Genomic DNA, 23,024 nt, shown 5'->3' with positions numbered 1-23,024 from the left:
CGGAGTTGTATTGACGTCACAGGGAGCTGCGCTGGGATTGGCTGAAACAGTGGGCGTGAGACAGAAGCAGATTGTAAAGGAGGGGTCAGTAGTGAGGAGCGATACTGACGTCAAAAAAGGCCGCGCAAGTATTGGTTAAACAAACAGCGCAAGCTTGAGCTTTGATTGGGCATTAGATAGAAGCTTTATTTGCATTGGTTAAAAATAATTTGTATGTTGGATTCTTATTTGACTGCTGGTGTGAGTCACACAGATAGCAGAGTTCAAGGGTTTGCGGAATACGCTTTCATATATCGTTCATCTAGAATGTATGGAGAAAAGAGAAAAATGTTGTTAATAAAGAAAATTAAGAATTTCTTTAAGTAAGATAAGCCTGTGTTGACTAGAGAGGGAATTCCTATTCCGCCACCAAAAACACCTGCTTCCTTTATGATGATGGAAAGAGGATATCATACTTGTGTATGGTTGGAGACTTGGATGGAATATACAAAAGGTGATGGAGTTCTAGCTTTCCCAGAATATGGTACATTTAATGGGAGAATTCTTCAGAATTTGAGAATAAGAATGAATGATTTGGAACCGAGATCTGGGTTAACTCAGTAGGAGGCTCTGGAAGAATGGGAGACTGAGTCATTTGAACGAGAGAAATGCAGAGGTGGAAATAGATATAGAGGATTTTTACGCAGATAATTGCATGAGTCACGCGATGGTCAGACGAAGCAATGGAGAAGAGCTATGGTATTAGAAGGCAGAAGGCTTATATCCTGTGTTAATGGCTGAAGAACAGTCGGGAAGCAAGTGTAAGGAGAAAACAAAACATATGACTGACAGGATATGGTGAATCAGATGACGAATTGTTGGAGGAAATGTAAACTAAAAATCCTCCTCCGTACCAAGAAGGACCCAGTAGAGTCACCCCGAGTGCATCGGTAATGGGAACACCCTTAATTCCTCAAATTCTACATGATACATCAGTTAATAGGGTACTACAAGACAAAGAAAAAGAAGTACTGAATAAAACAAGGGAAGAAGTAATACAGAAAATAAGTCAATTTAATTTAAACCCTGAAGCTTTGACAGTACCAGTGACTATAGGTCCTGTTATCTCATTATATGGAAATAAAACGAGTAGCCTAAAACCTCAAGCTGCAACGATTCCATTGAATAATCCCAGAAAAGAAGTAATAATATCTGATGATCAGGCTAGTGAGTGCGATTCAGTCATTTCATTAATGGACCTCCCAATAAGGGAACCTATAATTGAAGCTCCGAAAAGAGCTACACCCAGAAATTCGAAAGAAAGAGGGTCTATGGTACCTTTAGGAACTATAAGTTCAACAGCGGTCACTCCAGAAGATTTGGAAAGATGGGCACAGGGAATAGAAAAACGAAGTTCAACACCAAAGATCTTAGATATTTACAGATTGAAAGTAGAATTGGAAGAGATGATAGCTGGAAATGTGGGAATAGAAAGGTGGAACCATTACAATGAAGAGTTGTTGTTGTTTATATGTAGGAGCATAACCAGAAATTCAAAATTGTTTCATGAGAGATTGACGGAGGTTGCTTCAGCGATTGAAGTAGATATAGGGAGATCAAAATTATTACAGAAACCATATTGAGTGGAGTTTACTGACAAGGATTTAGAGAAAATGAATGTGTCTGGTAGGAAACTACAGGTAAAGGAGTTAATAAATATTTTGTAGAAGTGGGGAGACATTGACAAGTGGAGGACTAGGTGGACAAGAAAGAAGGAGGAAGCACAAGCAAAGGAAGCGTCATCTGCATTCTTATTAAAAGAATCAGAAAAGGCAGGGAGATTGGGTTCCTAGTGGTGGATATGTTCATGTTCCGTGGAGCAGGCAGGATTATTTGTCATTTACAAACGATTTCCCTAGGTTGAGAGAGAAACCAGTTGAATGGTACAAACAGGTTGAAAGATTTGTGAAAGTTTTGAAGGTTTTGTTGAAAGATCTAGATGGTTTGTTTGATATTGTGGTACCTGCTGACTTGTGGACAGAGTGTAAGATCACAGTTGATTGGCCAAGTGAGGAGTATGCTAGAGTCCCGAAAACAGGAGCACCCTCAGAGGAGGTGATGAAGAAATATCACCAAGTAATTACTTTTCTGAAAGGGAAAATTCCTTCTAAAGAAACAGATTGGGTGATAGAACAACTCAAGAGCCAAATGAGTCTGTACATGCATATTCTGAGCGGTTGCTGCAAGTGTTTAAGCAGTATAGTGGTTTTGAGAACATTGGTGATAAGGATATGGGACATTTTGTGTATCGGTTTGTGTATAGTCTGAAACCAGAGACTAGTCAGATGATTCAGCAGCACATGTTGTGCTGGCAAAGCAAGTCGATAGATGACATTTTGAAATATGCCAAATATTGCGGAGAGGACATTGAGGCAAGGCATTGAAAGCTAAAAGAGAAAATGATGTGGGCACAAGTAAAATTAGATGAACAGCAGGAAAATAAGTTAAAGACCCAGACTGATAATCAGGTGAAAGAGCAGAATCAGAATGATGAAATGGCGAATGGTGGTAAAGTAAGAGGACGAATGAATAGAGAGGAAGCGAAGAAGAAGTTTACTTGTCATGCGTGCGGAAAGCTTGGACATTGGAAGAACGTGTGTAAGAATATTCAGAATAATAATGGGCCAAATCAAAATTTAAATCCACAGACGCAGAATGAAGTGATTATGAATCAGCCACAGCAGGTAGTTACTCCACAGTATCAGGTGTCATCAGCTTCTATGCCAAACTTTGTGAACCATCAAAAATACAGTGCAAACGGCGGATTTCACGGAGAAAGTGGTAAGAAAGATTCTGTGGTTTCACAATATTTTTACAGAATGATAATGACGAGATGGACTTTGTGCAATGACAGTGCCTGAGAGGGGAGGAAGAGGAGTGCGTGCTTGGCGCATCATTGCCGGTAGATCAGGCAGGTCCATTTATTGATGGGAAAGTGGAAGATAGTGATATCTCTTTTCTATTGGATACTGGTGCTACCAGGTCTACTGTGAGAGCAGCAGACATCCCAAACCTACCCCTCTCGGAAGAATCTATCCAAGTTGTAGGAGTGTCGAATCAACAGATTAGAACCCCAATCACAAAACCAGTGAAAGTACATATTGGACATTTTAAAGACATGCATTGATTTGTAGTTTGTGATTCTTGTCCAGTAAATCTGTTAGAGAGTGATCTATTATGCAAAATGAATTGCATGATCTACTCTACACCAGATGGTGTTGCTTTCCAAACCCCTGATGAAGACGTTATATACAAACTGATGCTAGCTATGCAAGGTACTGAAGTAGATGAGCTGTTTTCACTGATAACTGAAAGTGAATTGCCAGAAGAATTGAGAACCACAGTAAATCCAGAAGTGTGGGATTTTACAGGAAAAGATATTGGGCTGATGTCAAATGTAGACTCAGTGAAAGTGACAGTGAAAGAAGGTGTGGTTTATCCAAACACATGACAATACAAAATGAGTCCAGAAGTGAAAGCAGGAGTTGCTTCAGAAATTGAACGTATGATTAAACAAGGCATTTTAAAAGAAATTATGAGTAGTCCTTGTAATTCGCCAATAATGGGACTTAAAAAGCCTAGCGGAAAATACAGGATAGTGCAAGATATGAGAAAGATCAACAACATTGTAGTGCCTTGTTGCCCAGTAGTGCCAAATCCAGCAGTAATCCTTTATGAGATAGTGCCAAAAAAATACAAGGGTATTAACAATTAGGAAGATAACGGCGCTCTGCAGGTAAACGTGTAAAGTACAAGCTTGTTGAGTATTATGGTGCAAAACAGGAAGGGGAAACCCTTATAACCCCTCAATAAGTGTAGGACAAAATCCTGCAACTAAACAATCAAAACAATCCTGTGCACACATATAATCATGAAATCAATGTTGACAAAGGTAAGTTCAAAAAAGAAGACAAGTCGTCCGGATATGAACCCGTAGTTCTTTTAATCTTCAAACCAGCATAACCAGCCGACACGTGTTTCGTCGGGAAGAATGTAATAATCCCACGACTCTTCAGGGCTGCAGGAGTCGCCAGAATATAGTTGATGCACACAGCCGGTGATAATTCCAACCCGGCTGAGTGTCAAACCAGTCAGTAGAGACGATGAAACAGTCGAGTCTCAGACTTGCTCACCAGACGAGTGCCGCCAGGACGTGTTTTTTCGCTGCCACAATTATGCAGTTTGCGGACACTTACTCGTGTCATGACTGTTTGGCCTGACTTACATTTTTTGGATACATATACAACAACTACATACTTGTATTCGTGATCTGATTTTCTTGTTACTGGCGGCGTTTACTATGGAATTGAACTTGTTTTACAATTAAGGTACTACACATATCCGTGTATCTCGACTGATTCATCGTCTCTACTGACTGGTTTGACACTCAGCCGGGTTGGAATTCTAACTGGCTGTGTGCATCAACTATATTCTGGCGACTCCTGCAGCCCTGAAGAGTCGTGGGATTATTACATTCTCCCCGACGAAACACGTGTCGGCTGGTTATGCTGGTTTGAAGATTAAAAGAACTACGGGTTCATATCCGGACGACTTGTCTTCTTTTTTGAACTTACCTTTGTCAACATTGATTTCATGATTATATGTGTGCACAGGATTGTTTTGATCCTTTATGAGATACCCTGGAATGCAGTCTGGTTTACAGTAATTGATTTGTGCCAAACCTTTTTCTCTATTCCTTTGCACCCAGACAGCAAAGATTTGTTCGCCTTTAAGTTCGAAGACAGTGTCTTTGCATGGTGCCGAGTTCCTCAAGGATATACAGAGAGTCCCTCAATTTTTAATCAAATCCTGAAGAAATGTCTGGAAACATTGCTCATGCCCAGAGATTCAGTTTTTGTTCAGTACGTTGATGACCTACTTGTGGCATCAAAGACATGAGAAGATTGTGTCACTGATACAATTGCATTACTGAACCATTTGGCTGTAGGAGGACACAAGGTGTCTCCAGAGAAATTGCAGTTTTGTCAGAAAGAAGTTAGATATTTAGGCCACAAAATAGAAAGAGGAGTTAGAAAAGTGACCCCACAGAGAATAAAAATATTCAACCAAATGCAACTACATCAGACACAAAGGGAGGTGAGAATGTTTCTCAGAGTAGTTGGGTACTGTAGGCAGTGGATTATTGGTTTTTCCCTGCTGGCAAAACCATTGATTCAGTTAACTCGGAAAAGAGCTAAGGATCCGATTGTCTGGAATTATGGGTGTGTGGAAGCTCTTGGTAATGATTTACAAACGGTCCAGGATCTTGAGACTTGTGAAATGTAGTTAGAGCTCGCGGGCGCATCGCCTTTTTGATTAGTGAAAGGTTAGTTAAGAGGAATTAATAACTAATCCTAGATATTGTGAACACATATATAAACTTTGACTCCGGCGATTTACCCAATTGTGTGCGTATGTGTTTATGTACCCTGGTGAGTCTATGGTAGTAGAGTATCTGTTGTTGGTACGCCGCTGGATCATTCCCACTAGCCAATCGCCCAGGTATGAAAATACCTGTGGTTCTGACTCCAAAGAACGGCTGCCACCAGGGTCAGACACCTGGTAAATATCTGCGGGGGGTGACAGATTTCAGGCTAAAAGGGATCACTCTGAACTGATGGTTTGGGCACATGCAAGTAAGTGTCCTCTAGATACAGGGAGGTGAGGAACACCACTTCCTTCAGGAACAGGACTTCCTGAAGGGGCTATCATAAAAAAATACAGTGTTGTGAGGCATTTGTTAAGTTTTTGGAAGTCTAGGATCAGTCTCGATCCCCTGTCTTTTTCCTCCTCAGAAATGATCTGGAATCCAAGCTGAAATTCCATTGGGCCTTGGGGATATTTTTGATGCTCCATTGAGGAGGAGGAGAGCCTCCCACAAAGGTTTTGAAGATGCAAATAAAATGTCTTTGCTGGAGGGTGATAAGGTGGTCTAAAGACAAATCCCAGTGTGTGTTCTGGTTAGACAATCTGAAGCACCCAGTGGTTGCATGTGATTTTGATCCATTCAGATAAAAAGTTTGAAGTCCCTCTCCCACCATGGACTGGTGTCAAAGGCAGCATTAGTAAGTGAGGCACAGCTGGTTTTGTCCAGAGAGCGTGAGATGTGTGTTCCTCTCCTTATGTCAGAAGGCCACTGGTAGGTTGATATTGCTGGCCCCTGCCTAGAATGCAACTGTAAGGATGAGCCACAGTAAACCTGATAGTATAGTGAATGTGAGAGTAGTATTGCCTGCCTTGTTTGACCTTTTGGACTGAACAACCTCGCTACTAAAGCGATCTTCAACAGCCACAAAAGGCAGGCAGTCTGTAATGGAGACCACCCAGGGACCAGTCGGTCTGTGCCCGTTCTTATCAACTGCAGCCCTTCATTAATATGTTTTGTAAAGAGAAACTAAAAATCAAAGGGCATGTAGAGAATCTAGGCTTGCACCTCAGAGCAAAACTTTAGCCTGCCCTGTCTTGTGAGAACTGTAGCTTCAGATAACTGCCAGAAGCCTGCATTTTTGTTATCCATGGCTGCCTCTATTACATCAGTAGTGTCGTTCACTCCTTCTTTAAGAATAGCTTTGTTCCTTTTATCCGCAGGAATGAGATCAGCTCAAAGAGAAATGGTGCACACTTCTAGAGGTCATATCATCTAAGAATGCCAAGGGAGTTAGCCATTTGGTGGGTGTCAATGCTATGTAACTGTCCCTGCACCCAAGGTCATCTATGCTCTTCTCATCACTGTTCAGCCTCATTGACACAGGTGTAATGTGTGATAGGGGTTTTGTATCTTCTTTATGCCACTTCTATAATGATGGAAGACAGCTTAGGATGACCACCAGTGTGGCACAATGTTGTTGACTCTGCAGCTATATATTTTTCTCCAGAACTGTAACCGACATCTTCATTATTTTTAACATTCCTTTCTAAATGTAATCCAGAATCTGGATTGATTTCATTGACTTCCTAGTCATACAGGAAGCATTCCGCTTCTACGACTGGTAGACCAAACTTCTTGGCTGCTCTCGCAAGCAAAGAAAGAATTGGAATTCGGACAAAGAGCAAAACTCCCAAACTTAAGAAAGTGTGTATAACAACATGGACAGCTGATGCGGCCCCGAAACGTACTCAGAGAGGCAAATCGTTGGGCTTTGTGCTTGATGGACGAATGACGCTGGACAAACACAAACCAGCATGTGTGGCTGCTACATTTACACTCTAGCTAAATTACTATTATAACTCTAGGTAAGGGGATGGGCAAATCCCACATTGCGACTTGTGAATGACTTGTGAATGAGCCTACTGAGTGAGCCAGACTATCTCCTGGGGGCCAAGTGCTCTCCCCAAGAAAATGTTAGCAAAATCCATGTAAAAGCATACATTTATCATGATATTTTAATATATTGGGTAATAAAATAAAACATTTGTAGGTGGTTCACATGGGGGAACTAATACAATTTTCCAGCACCAGACGGTTGCTCAGGGCTTTAGGACTGGTGAAGGGTACTTATTTCCACCACATTAATGAGCTAGCCAGCTTCAGCCTTTGCTTCCATCTCCTCAGTTTTTAAAGCACGTTCGCAAAGTCAGTTTCCACATTTTTCTCAATATTCAAAGCACAATTGCTAGATATGTTATACTGGCTTAGCAATGGTGCTTTTAAGAGTGAGGGAAAAGGTATAAATTAGCGTTGCATGCTTTTCATATCGAGAGTAAAGGTGCAAAATGACTTAATAATGGTGCCTAGCATGTTGTGGGTAAATGTGTAAAAGTACTTTACATATTAGGGGTCAATATGGACTCTTGCCCCGGTACCTTAAGCATCATTACCATTCCAATTTATGCATGCTAGTCGTGTTGTTGGATTTAATTTTCAGCCTGGTCTTAGTGTGAACAAAGACTTGACTGACACCTCTGGGACAGATTCACAAATACTGAATCCATTTAGGACTCTAGGACTTTGCCACCATCTCATCAACCTCATCTCTCTCTCCTCATTTAGGACTGCTCCTCTATCACTCTTCATCCCTCATCTATCACTTCTCATTCCTCCATCTAAGCTCACCAACCCTCATTCCCTATGCTGCACCCCTATACCCCTTCATTCCTCACTTCTCTGCTATCAAACCACTACCAACTCTTTAACCCTCTCTCTTCATTCCTTACTCATCATCCTTCAGTTCTTTTCACTGAATTCTCATCCATCACTCCTCATTCTTTATTCTTCATTCCTCGTACTTCATCTTCAAACCTCACTCATTGTCCCTCATTTCTGATTGCTTACATCTTATCCTTTTCTCTTCTGCCATCTTTCTTCATCCCTCACTCATCTTTTACCCCCCTGCTCCTTCTTGGAAACGTCATCTCTCACTACTTGTCCTTCAGTTCTCATTCTTCGTTCCTCACTACTTCTCCCGCCTTCCTGATCTCTTACTCGCTATAGCGCACTCATCAGCCTCACTCACCATCTTTTATTCCTAAACCTTCACTCCTCACTGCTCTATCCTTATTGCTCACTCTTCAGCTCATTTGTCACTCATCCCTCAGTTCTGAATCCTCACACCTCACCTCCTCCCTCACTGCTAGCACTCATCCCTCAATTCCATTATTCACTCTGACTCCTTATCCCTCATTCCTCACGTCTCAGATCTCCTCAATGCCCACTCAAAGATTATAAGTGAAATGGACAAACTATGACGTCCTAAAATGTAAAGTGTCTCGCCCCATTTTTGGCTATCCTCACCCCTCATCTTTCTTTCCTCACAGCTTATCTCTCACTTTTCATTCCTTACACCTGCTCCCAATTACTCCTTTCTTTAGTGATGAGCTAAAGTGCTGGTGCTGTTAGTTGAGCTAAAAAGAGACATACGTTCAATGTTTGAAATTAACAGAAAGACCTGCTTTACTTTATTTATTGGGTTGAATGATTCCGACTAGGGTGACCACCTTCCTAGGGGACATTAGAGACACCATTTCCACACATGGACGTTGGTGTGCTAGTTCAAATACATTCTGGGCCTATTGTCTTGTTTAGCTTCAGTTGAACTCATTAGACTAAATACATCTGAAATCAAGTGATTTGTAGGCGAACAGTTCAGGGATAGAGACAGTGTTTCTTGAGTTGGTGACCCTAATTTCGACAAATGCATTTAGAAGGCGGATGCAATGTTTTGGCGTACTACACAATCAACAGTTCAGACAGCCAGAATCCTATAAAGTATAAGAGACAGGCAAGCAGAATAAGGGCACAGGACATTTCCATAATCAGATTCCCATGCACCGTAAGTCACTTCTGTTCAGATCCCATCTGAATACAAACACAAACATATATATATATATATATATATATATATATATATATATATATATATATATATATATATATATATATATATATATATATATATATCGTGTATTACATCCTGATCTGCATACATTATTGTCTTATAATGTTCAGAAAATACTTTCATTATCATTTTGATGACAATGGGGGAGGAGTTTATTATATTTAGAAGGGAAATGTTTATTTCCTTGCAAAGTAAAGAAGGAGGGTGGGTACAGGGTAGAGCTGTTCAACAAATAGAGGTGCTTAGGCCCAGCCGGACACTTACCTGGACCAGTCATCCCACCAGATGAGGCCCTTCAGGACTCAGCCACTTTGTCTCGAGGCTCCCACCTCACTCTGTTCCTCTGCTCTCTGTTCTCACCCCTTGTGTTCATTTGTGCTTTCTGTGCTCCTGCTATTTAGTACTCTTTTGTGCTATTTGTGCTTCTTTTTGGCCTCCTTGTGCTCTTTTTGTGCTCCCTTGGGCTATTTTCTGCTTTGTTGTACCCTTTTTGGGCTATTTGTGCCCTTTTTGCACTATTTGTACTCTTCTGTGCACTTTTGTGCCCTTTTTGCGCTTTCTGTGCTCTTTTCTGCTTTTGTGCCTTTCACTCACTTGGGCCTTCTCATCTGAGTCAGGACTTCTACCCCCGTGAACGCATCCAGCAGCCCTACATCCCCTTCTGTGCCTTTCCTCCTCCTGCCCACTAAATACTTGTGTTCTTGCCATGTTTCCTTCCTGCCAATTCATCTCATGCTGCAGAGTGCTACCTACCACCCTAGAGTTCCTACCCCCTCCCTGAACCTACTTAATGTCAGCCACTACACAACAACATTGAGCAGGTGCCTAGGCCCAGGTCCACACTTATTTGGACTGGTCGCCCTACCATTCCAGGCCCTTTCAGATCTGGCTATTTTGCCTCGAGGCTCCCACCTCGCTCCTTCAGCTCGCTTGACCCCCTGTCCTTTGTTCTCACACCTTGTGCTCCTTTTGTGCTTTGCTCCTTTGTGCTCCTCTGTGGAATGTTCTGCTTTTCCTTACCCTTTTGTGCTATATGTGCCCTTTGAACCCTTCTCTGCTCTTTTGTGCCCTCTTTTTGGTCTTTCTGTGCTCTTTACTGCTTTTGCTCCTTTCACTCACTTGGGCCTTCTCACCCGAATCAGGCCTTCTGGCCCCATGTGGCAGTCCATGCAGCCCCCCACAACCCCTCCTGCTCTTTTCCCGCCTTCCCCCATTGCTTTGCCCATGTTCCTGCTTTGCTCTCCTTCCCACGCCACGGTAGCCCCACACACACCCCTCCTGCACTCCTCCCACCTCCCAGGACCTAATTAATGATGCTCCAAAGGCAAGCCTGTCTGCACCCATCCGAGCCTGAACCCTGCACATCACCAGGGAGACTGGTTCAATCACCTTCTCTTCAATACTTCTCCTCCCACTGCTGCTGCACCAAACACCACGGGAGGAGCTTTCACCTGCACTCACTGCTGGTTTTCCTGCAGGCACCCACCCAGGCACACACCAGCAATTCCATCAACACCCACATGCCACAACAAACTCAGACAACATCACTCACTTCAATGCATGGTAGTCAACACATATTCACTCAGCAAACATGCAACTGAAAGCTGGGACCTGCTGAGCAGTGAATCACCAGACATCCTCTTCCTCACTGAAACCTGGCTCATCTCCACGTTGGCTCCCAACATCGCCATGGCAATCCCAGCAGACTACATGATCACACGACAGGAACTCGTCCACAAGCCCGGGGTAGGACTTGCAATCATCTGCAAGGAATCCATTAAATGCTCAAAGTTCATTGAGAATGCCACCCCATTCATAGAGCATCTGAATTTCAAGCAGCGCATCTCTGAAAACATGTTAAACGAGACCCTTGCCATCCGTCCACCCTGACCATGGGCCAACTTCACCAGCCTTATCACCAACTTTATCGCCCTGCTCACCATCAGCTACAGAGCCTACATACTCCTTGGTGACCCTAATTTCCACTTAGATGTCAGATCTGACCACAGTACTCTTCAAAAGCCTGAGCAACATCAGACTGACCCCCCTCACCTCAGAAACCAATGCACACACCGCGGGACACACCCTGGACTCCATCTTCACAACCAGCGTCAGCATCAAATTCAATGCCACCTACCTGCTCACTTGGACCAACCACTTCATCATTCACTTGAAAAAATCAACACACCAATAATCAACACAATTAGAGAAAAAAAAATCCCAGAAACAGTTTGGCTCAGTGCCTCCAGCATGGATGACTCCAACCCCACAGACAACCTCATCAAGGGTATCGCCAACCTCAACAACTGGATTAAGAACCGTGCTGACATCCTGGCACCCAACAAGATAAGAAGGTCCAAAAAGCAACACAGCTGGTACACAGAGGAATTACGAAGCACCAAATGATGCTGTAAACAGCTAGAGAGGAAATGGAAAACCAAAGACAAAACCAACTACGAGGTTGCACTCAGACGCTACCACCAGCAACTAAAGGACACCAAGAAAAGAGCACTAATCAAGCGCATTAAAGGAAGCTCCAACAGGTGTTAGAAGATCTTCTCAATCATCAAAGACTTCACCCCTCCATCAGCCTCTGTCAACATCACCCCCTCCCAAGAACTCGGCGACAACCTATCAAACTTCTTCCACAGCAACATCACAAACATCTACAAGCAACTTTGAACAACAGCCTGACCCCAGAGAACTTATCGCCAACTTACCCATCACCAAATAAGAGGGCCACCTGACAGAATGCATAATTCTCAGCAGAGAGGGCACAGAGCCAATCACGCAGACTATACACTCAGGGGCGCCAACGGATGCATGCCCCTACCACGTCTACAACCTGGGAGCACCTCTAATCAGCACCATCCTCACCCACATCATCAACATATCCTTTATGTCAGGCATATTCCCAGATGACAGTCAATGTCCTCTTCAAGAAACCATCAGCCAATCCGAGCAAACAACTTCTGACCCTATTCCCCTATCTAGCCAAAGTGATTGAGAAGGCCATCAACAAGCAACTCTTGACCCACGTCGAGACTCAACATCAGCTAGACTACGCCCAATTAGGATTCAAAACGAACCACACAGCACTCATGCAGCCAATGATGACATGTGGACCATCCTAGACCGAGGAAAAACAGTGGCCCTCATCCTGCTCAACCTCTCTGAGCCTTTCGACACGGACTTCTACAACACTCTCAGCCGAAGACTCCACGAGATTGGCATCCACGGATACACACTCAACTGGATATGTTCCCTCTTCACGGGAAGAACCCAAATAATACGACTACCAGCCTTCACACCATAGACCAAGAATCTGCGGAGTTAGCCAGGGGTCAATCCTTCAGTCCCACCCTGTTCAACATCTACATGACACCATCGACAACATCATCTGACCCCAAAACATCACCATCATCTACGCCGATGGCACTAAACTCATCCACTCACTGGCAGACAAGACAATCACCACCGGAACCAACTGCACCCACTACATGAACGTGGTAGCACAGTGGATGAGGGTCAACTGCTTGAAGCTCAACTCTGACAAGATGGAAGTACTAGTCTTCGAAAATAAGACCTCCACATGGTGAAGAGCAGTTAAGGATGAAGAGTGTGGGTTGACAGGTTAAGTATGAGGAATGAGGGATAAGTGTTGAGGATGAGATATGAGGAACGAGAAGTAAGGCAGGATGACTGATGCATGAGGGATGAAGAGTGAACGAAGATGAATGAAAGATAGGGACAAAGAGAGATGGAGTATGGGGATGAAGACCAAGGAAAGAATAGTAATAGATGATAAGTGAGGGATGAAGACAAAGGGGAGAGATAAAGGTTCAGTAGTGTGATATGAAAAATTAGAGATGAAAAATCATGGTTGATGAGTAAGGATTAAGAAGTGAGGCATGGGCATTGAACATTGATGGGTAAATAATGAAGAGCGAGGGTTGATTTGTGGGGAATGAGGAGTGAACAGTAAGGGACAACAAGCATGAGTTAAATGGAAAGGTATGTCCCAGCAAAGGCGAGAAATCAAAGGAGGGAAATGATTTAGGCAAATGCAATCACACAAATACACAGACTAATCTATTGTGAGTGACACATACAGGGTGTTCCACATTCATAGTCCTGTCACATACTTGCTTGTTTCTCCTTTGCTTCTTTTTTTCTATTTCCTTTTTGCAGTAGCATGGGGCGTCTAGGTGAGCCAGAGTTAGATGTGTCCTCCTCCCCCTCGTCTTCCCCTACAAGAAAATACAAAATGTGGTGTCTCAAGCTAGCCTCCATGTGGTGTCCTCTGAAGGTCTTACTAGGTATTCTAAATCTCTAAACACAGGGGTCTAGGAGTAAGGTGGGGAGTTACAGCTGTCATTTGTAAAGTGCAATTATTTGTATCTTACCAATAACATATATACTGCTCAATACATTTGGTTTCCCATATCTTCAATTGGCTTTGTAACAGGAGACACTGTGGCCTTCTTCATTTTCACAACCAGTGAGGAAACTGGGCACAGATGCCTATTTAAGGCTTTAGATCTTTTTAAACTCAACTTTCCATCGACCATCGACCACTCTTATGCTTCCACAAATGAGTAACTTGCAGCTAGGGATCACTTGAATGAGACATCAAATGACACCTTACTGTAAAGTGAGTGCGGATTGTGGGCTGATAGGACTTAGAGCACACTGTTGCATGAATCCAGTGCAATAATAAAAAAAATATTGTTTTTGGCCATCACTGAAAGGCCCGTGCAATTTCCTCAGACAAATACAGAAATACAATGAAGTCTCCTGTAGTGCATCTGCCAGACACAGATAGTTCCACAGGTAAAGTAGTGGGTGTGGCAATTTACGAATATGTGTGTAGCTACAGCGCAAATGAACACAGTAATATGGTACAAGTCTGAGGTATGACCAAGTTAGGACAGTTTTCCACACATGCATCAACTTATCATGAGTCTGTGTGTCAAAATCCTACACACAAGATTACCACTCAGTGCTGACACTGTCAAAAGCCCCCAGAACATCACCACTGCTGCTCTGAGATGTCATGCAACCTAAACAAACAGCCACAATGCAGCAGTGGAAAACACTTGACCCTTGCACTGCAAGGCAGGACCTGCCACATAGAAGTCAAGTCTGTTTCCTCACCAACCTTACTGATACATGACAAGATGATAAAGGAACACCACATTTACAGCCTGAAACCAAATTACTGCCTGATGAGGTGGTCAAAGAATATGATGTTCTATAACTCACTGCAGTTGTTTGGTTGGCAAACAGGACAAAATAATAATCACAGCCAAGTGAACTTTGAAATTGGTGCGGGATACACATGTGCTTCAAGTTGGACTGAGAGAGCTGCTACACTGTCTCTAGGATGCTTTTGGGTTCTACCCCAAGAAAACTGGGTAAATGAAACGGGCTAAGCGGTACACTTTACAGCAGGATTTACAATGCAATTGGCGAAAAATAGAATGTTTTTGAGGCGTAGTAATGACATCTTCCAAAACTTTAATGATGTGCCAGGCAAGCTTTACACTCACTAGAGTATTGACAGTTCATCATTACCTGAATACCCTTGGTAAACTGTGACACAATGAAGCATTTTTAGCATAATTTCTCTAGAGATAGTCTAAAGAGTTATAGGTATAACAGGTACTTATGGTTTCCTATGGCACCTGGCTTATCATTATTCAAAACATATACAGTATCTTTCTTTCTTCACTCATACATCCCACTTCCTTTCATTTTTTCATTCTGCTAAGTCCAAGTAGATTCTCTGTATGGTATGATTTAGAAAATGCTTAGAAGGGAAGTGTGAAAAACCAATAACTACAAAATCCCACAATCAAACACAACTCAACAAATCTTAGAGGCACATGTAGAAGTCCTACTGGTCAATGGTCAGAGACCTTTGGGGATCAGTCAGCGTTAGAACAATTTTGTATGCCCAGACTGCAGACAGATCTAGTGATCTCTATCAATATTTTATATACCCTCTAGAACAAAATAACCAAAATAGTCATTAAGACTTCTGAACTCAACATAAATTCTCACTCAAATATAACATTTACATACATAGTTCAAATACAGTTGTTTTTGTCATAAAACATTTGCTTACCATTTTTGTGAGTAGGTGGGATTTGTTATCTAATACAAACTTCATTTTGGATAAACAGGACCAATACTACCAAAGAACAGCTGGTTGTTATTGTGAAATACCAGCTTTTTATTTTCAGTACGTTTATGTTTGGTCTCCAAACTTCAGATATTTCAATTTAACCAAGCCGTCACTTCTACTACTGCTCCAAAATGACATTTTCCACCTTTCATGTTTATTTATGATCACATATGGGTGGAATTTTCACAACCATTATATAAGGCATATTTAGAATAATGCCAAATGTTTCCATAATATACCAAGGCCTGGAAATATTCACTTTGATAGCTTTATTTCGGTCGATGACCATAAAAGCACAGATAAAATATATACATATACATAAAATACATAAATAATTCCGTATTTTTAGATAAAAAGTTATTAAACAGCAGTTATCAAAGTAGCAGCAATGAACAATTAGATTCCAGTTGTATTAAAAGTAAACAGTTGATTAGTTTATCAAGGCAGACCTTCTTCTCCACATACCATATAAAAAACGGGAAACAGAGAACACAATTGGGGGGGAAGTGTCATAGCGTAAAATCCTGCAGGCTTGTGCACAATGCTTTAATCCCAAATTTCTGCACAATGGCACAAGCCAGGCTCTGCGTATTTCATTATAAGCGGTGCAGAAAAATAAAACATGAGCAAGGTCTTCTTTGGTTTTATTACAGACGGGGCAAACCCCCGCACCTCTTCCCGTCCACTTGCAAGTCAGTTCCCCAATCGGGAGACAACCATACCTTAATTGGATATATAATTTCTTTGCTCTGGGCGGCTGGATCAAATCTAGGAACTCCTCCCTGCTAGTGGTCAATTTTACTTGCAGGAATTCCGTAGTCAGCCTACCCATGGATGACAGGCGGTATAGTTGGTCCAGATTGTGCTGTCTAACTAGAGCTAGCAACTCCGTTCTTTTTACCGCCATACAGCCTTCCTCTGGAGTCTCCCATAATTGAGGGAGACCAATCTGGTATGATGTGGCCTTTATATGGGATAGCCAAGGTATGTTTCTGCTCTTCAGCTGATCCCAGATTGCTAGAAACTCAGCTCTGTAATCGCCGAGCTCTGGTGCTGTCCACAACCTTCTCCAGTACAGGAGGGGTCTGCTCGCCAGGAGTTCAGAGATAGGCTCTAGATCAGGGGTCTCCAACCGGTCGATCGCGAGCTACTGGTAGCTCGCCAAGGCCCCGTAAGTAGCTCGCGCTGGTAGTGTCACAATTTAGTAGCCTATTTACATCGTTGTAACATTTCGGCCTTTTTTTATGGCGACGTTACCCGCCCTCACCCAAACCAGCTGCTCAAATTGAATTTAGCTGGGAGGGGCGGGCCAAAAAGGATTGGTTGTTCCTCCATTAGTCTCTGCGCAGCCGCCACCTGCCTTTCAAACCCTGGAGGCGCGTTTTTCTTCCTGCGCGTCGAGTGCCGGTGCACAGCAGCAGGTATGGCAGAGCGGAGCGGCCGGTGCTGGAAAGCGTGCAGGTGGCGCAGGCAGTGTTAAACTGCTACTGGGCCCTGTGGCGCCTGCCTTGTTCAGCCTGCCACCAGGTCGACCGGAGCAACAGGTAAGCTTAATGAGCCCTGCGAAGGCCTGATCAGCTCCACACCCGTAGCGAGCCCCTACCCTGGCCTGTTATTTTTTGTTGCATATTTATATAGCCGAGCGCAAACTCGACCCGAAGGTATTGGAGCGCTTTACATAGCACCGTATTTACATTACACATCCAGGCACGGGGAGATTAAGTGATTTGCCCGTATCCTCTTTTCCTATTAATAGAGATTATTAAAACAACTACAGGGTTACAGCGGTTGTGAGAGCAAAGGGCAGGTCTGGGCTATTGTGTTCTTGGTGGCATGGAATCGAGATGTGGTCATCTAACTCGAACACCAACCAACATGGTTGGTTCAAAACAATCTACACACAAGTCCTGGCGCTGTTTGTCCTGGTGCTGGCGTTGTGACCTTTGGCAACAGATTCCTGCGAGTTCCACCAGCACCTGTCAAACTTACTCTGTAGTTATCTGAGAGCACATAGGAGCGCAGAGAAGAAAGTCAATGCTCTGGTGGCGCTACATTGAAAGAAGTGTTATAAATATTATACATAATACGTGAGATAGTAAAGCACGGCGGTGCCCTGGCCAGCTGCAGAAAGGGAGACACAGACAAAACCTCGTAAATAGTAATCTGCCAATCCATCCCGCCTGTGCCCGAGGCCAGTCGTGTCTCTGATGCTGCCCACTGATGCTGCCCCCCACCCGCCCTCTGGTGCATCTGAAATGCGTTTCACTGTTGTGATCGCAGACAGGGGAGGGGGCTCTATTCCCCAGCAGGTGCCTGGAGGGGGGAACTGGGATGCTGCCGAAGCAGACCGGGCTAATTACCAACTGCATTGGAGGGGAACTCCTGCCCATCTGTCAGTCTCAGCAGAACCCCCAACCCACCCGCTCAGTCCCCTCCTGCTGCTCCCTCAGTCCTATCAACCACACATCCACTTGAGACGGCTGGGGTGCGGATGACTCTTTTTTTCGCATTTGTTTCCAGTTTTGTGAGGCTGGCCACACCCCGTGGGTACCAGAGTCCGGCATCACAGATAACGAACACCGAGCGTCCTCCTGGCTGGACTGCGCTCGCTCGCTAAAATTTAGAGTCTTTTGTTCTTATTTTACTTAATTTAGGCAGCATTATTTTGTTATTTAATGTCATAGTTTGTCGCATTTGTAGGATGGTATGATTTGGGAGGAAAGGAGTGTGCGCTTATTGCTCATGTGAATTACGGGTGAAAACTGGGGATGATTACTTTTTCGTTTTCATGCAATGATTATGAAGTTGTTTCTTGAAGTGTTTGCGGTGCACGTAAATAATTTTCAAAGCTGTCTCTTAAATGTTTAAACTTCAGGTCACGGGGTTAGAATTACACCTGGTTTTTTGGCGTGTACGTGCTTTAAAATAACGCACGGTAGTGGTTTGAACAAGACGTAATGCTGGCAGCAGGGAATGGAAGTGCACATGATGATGAGGTTGCCGGTTGCGGCTTTGTAAGTGATTTATGTGTTTATCCATTTGTTCAGAGATTAGGAGGCAAGAAAAGTGACTTATCTGCAAAAGAGTGATTTAGTAGCTGGTTGAAAGCGGGACGCAGTAATAGCTGAGAAAACAAGTTTTGGGGTTTCCTTTTAATTTAAGCACATGCGAGATTAAGCTGGAGGGATGGGATTAGTTTTTGCATTTTAGGATTGTTTAAGGATGATTGCATAAAGAAAAGAAGAATGTGTTAAAAGATTAAGGAAATGTTCTGATCTAGCAGTGCTACAGAAGGGCGCAGATGCGTGCCCCCTTGGATACTCCTTGTAGTCCAGGGCACATGAAACCATAAAAAAACAGATTAAAACGCTGCCTTGTAATATAGATCCTATTTATGATCTTTCTCGTGTTTGAATTGAGCTTCATGTTTGCACACTGCAATGAAACTGAAAACAGTTTTGTTTTCCGCTTCAAGAGCTTAACAATGTTAAATGCAAATCATTAAAATCATATACATACAATTCTTAATTTGCAGAGAAATACTTCAATTGCATAAAAGAGGATACGTGCTCAAATTACCAGGTTTACTTGAAATGTTATAAAACAGTGTTTCTTATGAGTGTCACTTTCTAAGGCTCACTTAAATAAAACATTAGGCATGCTTGCTGCCGTGTTGACATTCCGTCTCATGGCAGATAATTTGGTGATGCAATGCTTGTAAGAACGTCAAAAAGTGTCCATCACGTGGAGGGAAGTTGCATCATGATCCATTATGTACCAAGTGTTGTTGATGCTGGTGGGTATTCTCTCTGCATCCATTATGTACCAAGTGTGTGTGCTGACAGGGTGTACAATGCACATCATGCAAAAACGTGCCCATTCTCTGCAGTGAGGGTAGCTGGCCAAGTGTGATAATGCACAAAACAGTTTTGAAGAGGGATACTTTATTTTAAATTAGGAAAGTTTTTAATCACAAATGTAATTTAAGTAGCACACTAATACAAAGGCTGGAAGAGCAACGTGTAAATGTGTCTTAATAAAAATAAATGTCCATCTTCCATTTCCAGAGATGCCAGTGGACACGTCACATGCAGCTCTCAACCAATCTTGGCTTTCTGCGCAATAGAACATTGCATTGTGGGCCTTGTGTATGTGCTTTTTGGATTGGAATTTTAGGCGCTAAATGTCGCCATGCAAAACTTTATCTAAAAGCCTGAACTGTCTGAAAGTGTTACAACCGATATTAAGTCACTTGGCTAGGCAGGATATTATTATATTCATGTCAGTACAAATATAAACCTCCTGCCCTCATCAATACACAAACTACACTTAGCGGTTGCGCAGCCAACTGTAGTTCAAACACTAGTGTAGTCTCCTTACAACTGGGCGTGGGGGGTCTCTTGGAAAAATGCGCGAGTTGCTGGGCCTTTAGTAGCTCACGATGAATTTGATTGACCAGAAGTAGCTCTCACTATAGAAAAGGTTGGAGACCCCTGATCTAAAGCAAATGCTTCCTCTTCACTTGTAGCTGGCAAACAAGTTAAAAAAGATTCCCCATTGCCAGTCACTTTTCCTCCACCTGGTTCAATGGACTTGCTCCTTGAGATCCGAGCACTTCGACCTTATTTGGAGGAAACCAATAAACATCTTCATAACATAGAGGATAAATGGGTATGCATGGAAAAAAATGGTGCAAATGGAACAATGTGTAGACTCTCTTCAAGACATGGCGATCAAGGTTCCCCCTATGCAATTGGAAATTGCTCATCTCAAGAAAGTGGAAAATCTTGAAAATCGAAACCAGCGCAACAATTTATGTATTTATGGATTGGCAGAGGGTTTGGAGGGTCCGGATCCTATCGCATTCTTCAAGTCTTGCCTTCCAAAGAATTCTTGATCTATTGATTTTCCCAGCTGTGAACATTCAAAGAGCATATAGCTTGGCTCATGATCCACGTGCCTTGTCTTCATCTTCTAAACCAAGAGGGATTATCATCTACTTTTTGGAGTACACTGATCTATTGAAAGTTATTCAAGCAGCCAAGCTTAAGGGTTGAATATCTTTGCAGGGTTCCACTCTTTTCTTCTCCCAAGATTATGCTATGGAAACAGCTGATAGGAGGAAGAAGTTTTTGGACATCAGACCTGCTCTTCGCAATCTGAATGCTCGTTTTGGTCTCTTCCACCCCTGCTTGTTTAAAGTGACTTATAAAAACAAACCTATGACTTTTGAAGATCCTGTGGTGTTACAACAGTTTTTGGTCAATTGCAGGGAGGAAGAAATGGATATAACCAGACTTTCAAGTGTCAGATTTTGTTGTTATATGTTATTGTTGTTTGGTACCCCTTGGTCTGTTATAAATGCATTTTGTGAGTATGGTCATCAACTTTTACTCATTTCTTCTGTCTTGTCTTTCCCTTTATTAGGTGCAGTCTTTGTGTTTGATCATTATCCTCTCAACCCATGTGGCTGGTGTACCCCTCCCTCCCGATCCATCGTGGGCTTTCTAGTCGGCTGTTTAGTCTTCCTTATGAGGTGTCACCACCCCCATTTCGTCCCTGTCTTTTTTGGCATGTCAATTTATTCCTTACTTGTCTGGTTCTTCTTTATCTCGTTCGCTATTTCCTTTTTGCTCTCTTTTCTCTGTTTTCTTTTCTAACAATTTATATGTATCACTATATCATTTTCGTCTCTCTCGTATATCTTACATGCTTTTCTTCTTATGCTTAGATTTATATTGGCTTTGCCCTCTTTCTATAGTCTTAACCATGTGTTGTTATATACATGCTATTCAATTTAGTTGGTTCATTGCAAATGTTTTTTTGATGATGTTTATTGCATTTACGGTCTTAACCACTGTTGCTCTTTATCTCAAAAGTATATTTGTGCTACTATACTAGAGATGACTTTAAGACTTATTTCTTGGAATGCTAAGGGCTTAGGTTCTCCTATAAAACGTCAGAGAGTTTTAACACATCTTTCTCATTTAAAATGTGATATAGCCTTGCTGCAGGAAATTCACATCCTGGACAAAGAAATACCTAAACTTAAAACGACAATGGGTGGGTCATGTTTTTGCTTCTTCCAGAACTGGAAAATGTAATGGTGTTGCTATCTTATGCCATAAACGGTTGAATGTACAACCAATCACACATGATATTGATACGATGGGTAGATGGGTTTCTACTTCATTGCTAATCAATAAAATACCCATGCCAATTTTTAACCTTTATGCACCCACTTCAGAACACCTTTAGGCCTGGCATCTTGTCTACATTGATGTCTTACTAAGATGATTATTTAGTAGTTTGTGGGGACTGTAACATGGTCTTTGATCCCATCATTGATCAGAACTCTAAATCTAAATTCATTCCATCCTGCATGCACTCTCAATTCACGTCTGTTATCCATCAGAGATGCTTGGAGATTATGCAATCCTACACTTTTAGAATACACATTTATCGCCCATGTACACCTCTCCCAATCTTGATTGGATTATCTGTTCCTTTCTAAATATCTTACAAAAAATGTAGCCCAAGTATAGGATCCATATTAATTTCGGATCATGCTCCAGTTATTTTGGACTTGGATCTTTTCCCTCCTACTCAAGAAGTTAGAAAGTGGAGATTTAATAATTCCCTTTTATTAGACCCCAACTACACTCAAAGCTTTGAATCGTTTGCAATACTTTTTTTCTTGAAAATGAGAATCCAACAATTTCTCTTCAGGTTATATGGGATACTTTTAAAGCTGTCTCTATAGACTTTATCATCTCTTTTGTGTCCTGTAAAAGGAAAGAATCTTTCAATCAATTTCAATCAATTGAAGACACTTACAATTCTTATTAAACAACTTGAAAAAGCTTATTTTCAAGGTAATTCTAAAACATTTTTAGAGGAGTTTATCAAATCCAAATTCACCTTTAACAAATTATCCACATAAAGTGCTAACGCATTTTTACTTAAATCCTCCGCCAAATATTACGGTGGTCAATATAAAGTTGGGAAATTGCTGGCAAATTATCTAAAAGTTCAAAAAGATCACACCAAGATCACATCTATTCTCACCTCTTCCAATAATACTGTCTATAAAAATGAAGAAATCCTAAAGAAATGTACTCAATTCTTTCAGAATCTTTATACTCCGGAGGTTTCCATATCTCGAGAAGATACTCTTAAGTATTTGTCTTCGATTACTCCTCCTTCTAATTCCAACATTGATTTTCTTATCACTAGATGATGATATTAAAATCCAGGACATTTCAAACGTTATGTGTACTATTAAACGGGGTAAAGCATCAGGTCTTGATGGCTTTACTATAGAATTTTATTTGCACTTCTCTAAATTCCTCCTTCCTAAGTCACATCAACTCTTTCTCTTCTTTATCTCTTCTCACAAGTCTATTGGCTCTTTTCAAGATGCCTTAATCTGTCTTATTCCTAAAGACAACAAAGACCAT

At 42.2% G+C, this 23,024-nt stretch overlaps 1 protein-coding gene across 2 annotated transcripts in view; it reads right to left on the bottom strand.

The window, feature by feature from the left end:
* Nucleotides 1–23,024, bottom strand: part of OSBP2 (oxysterol binding protein 2) — a 1,376,304-nt gene that overhangs the window by 27,809 nt on the left and 1,325,471 nt on the right. For both annotated transcript variants that reach the window (XM_085633692.1, XM_085633693.1), the window contains one exon: nucleotides 13,520–13,624. In XM_085633692.1, coding sequence (XP_085489818.1) covers nucleotides 13,520–13,624 — 105 coding nt within the window. The remainder of the gene's footprint in view (nucleotides 1–13,519; nucleotides 13,625–23,024) is intronic.

The sequence above is a fragment of the Triturus cristatus genome, chromosome 11 (assembly GCF_964204655.1).
Source record: "Triturus cristatus chromosome 11, aTriCri1.1, whole genome shotgun sequence".
Lineage (NCBI taxonomy): Eukaryota > Metazoa > Chordata > Amphibia > Caudata > Salamandridae > Triturus > Triturus cristatus.
The sequence above is the reverse complement of the archived record's forward strand: the minus strand, read 5'-3'. Positions and strand labels throughout refer to the sequence as shown.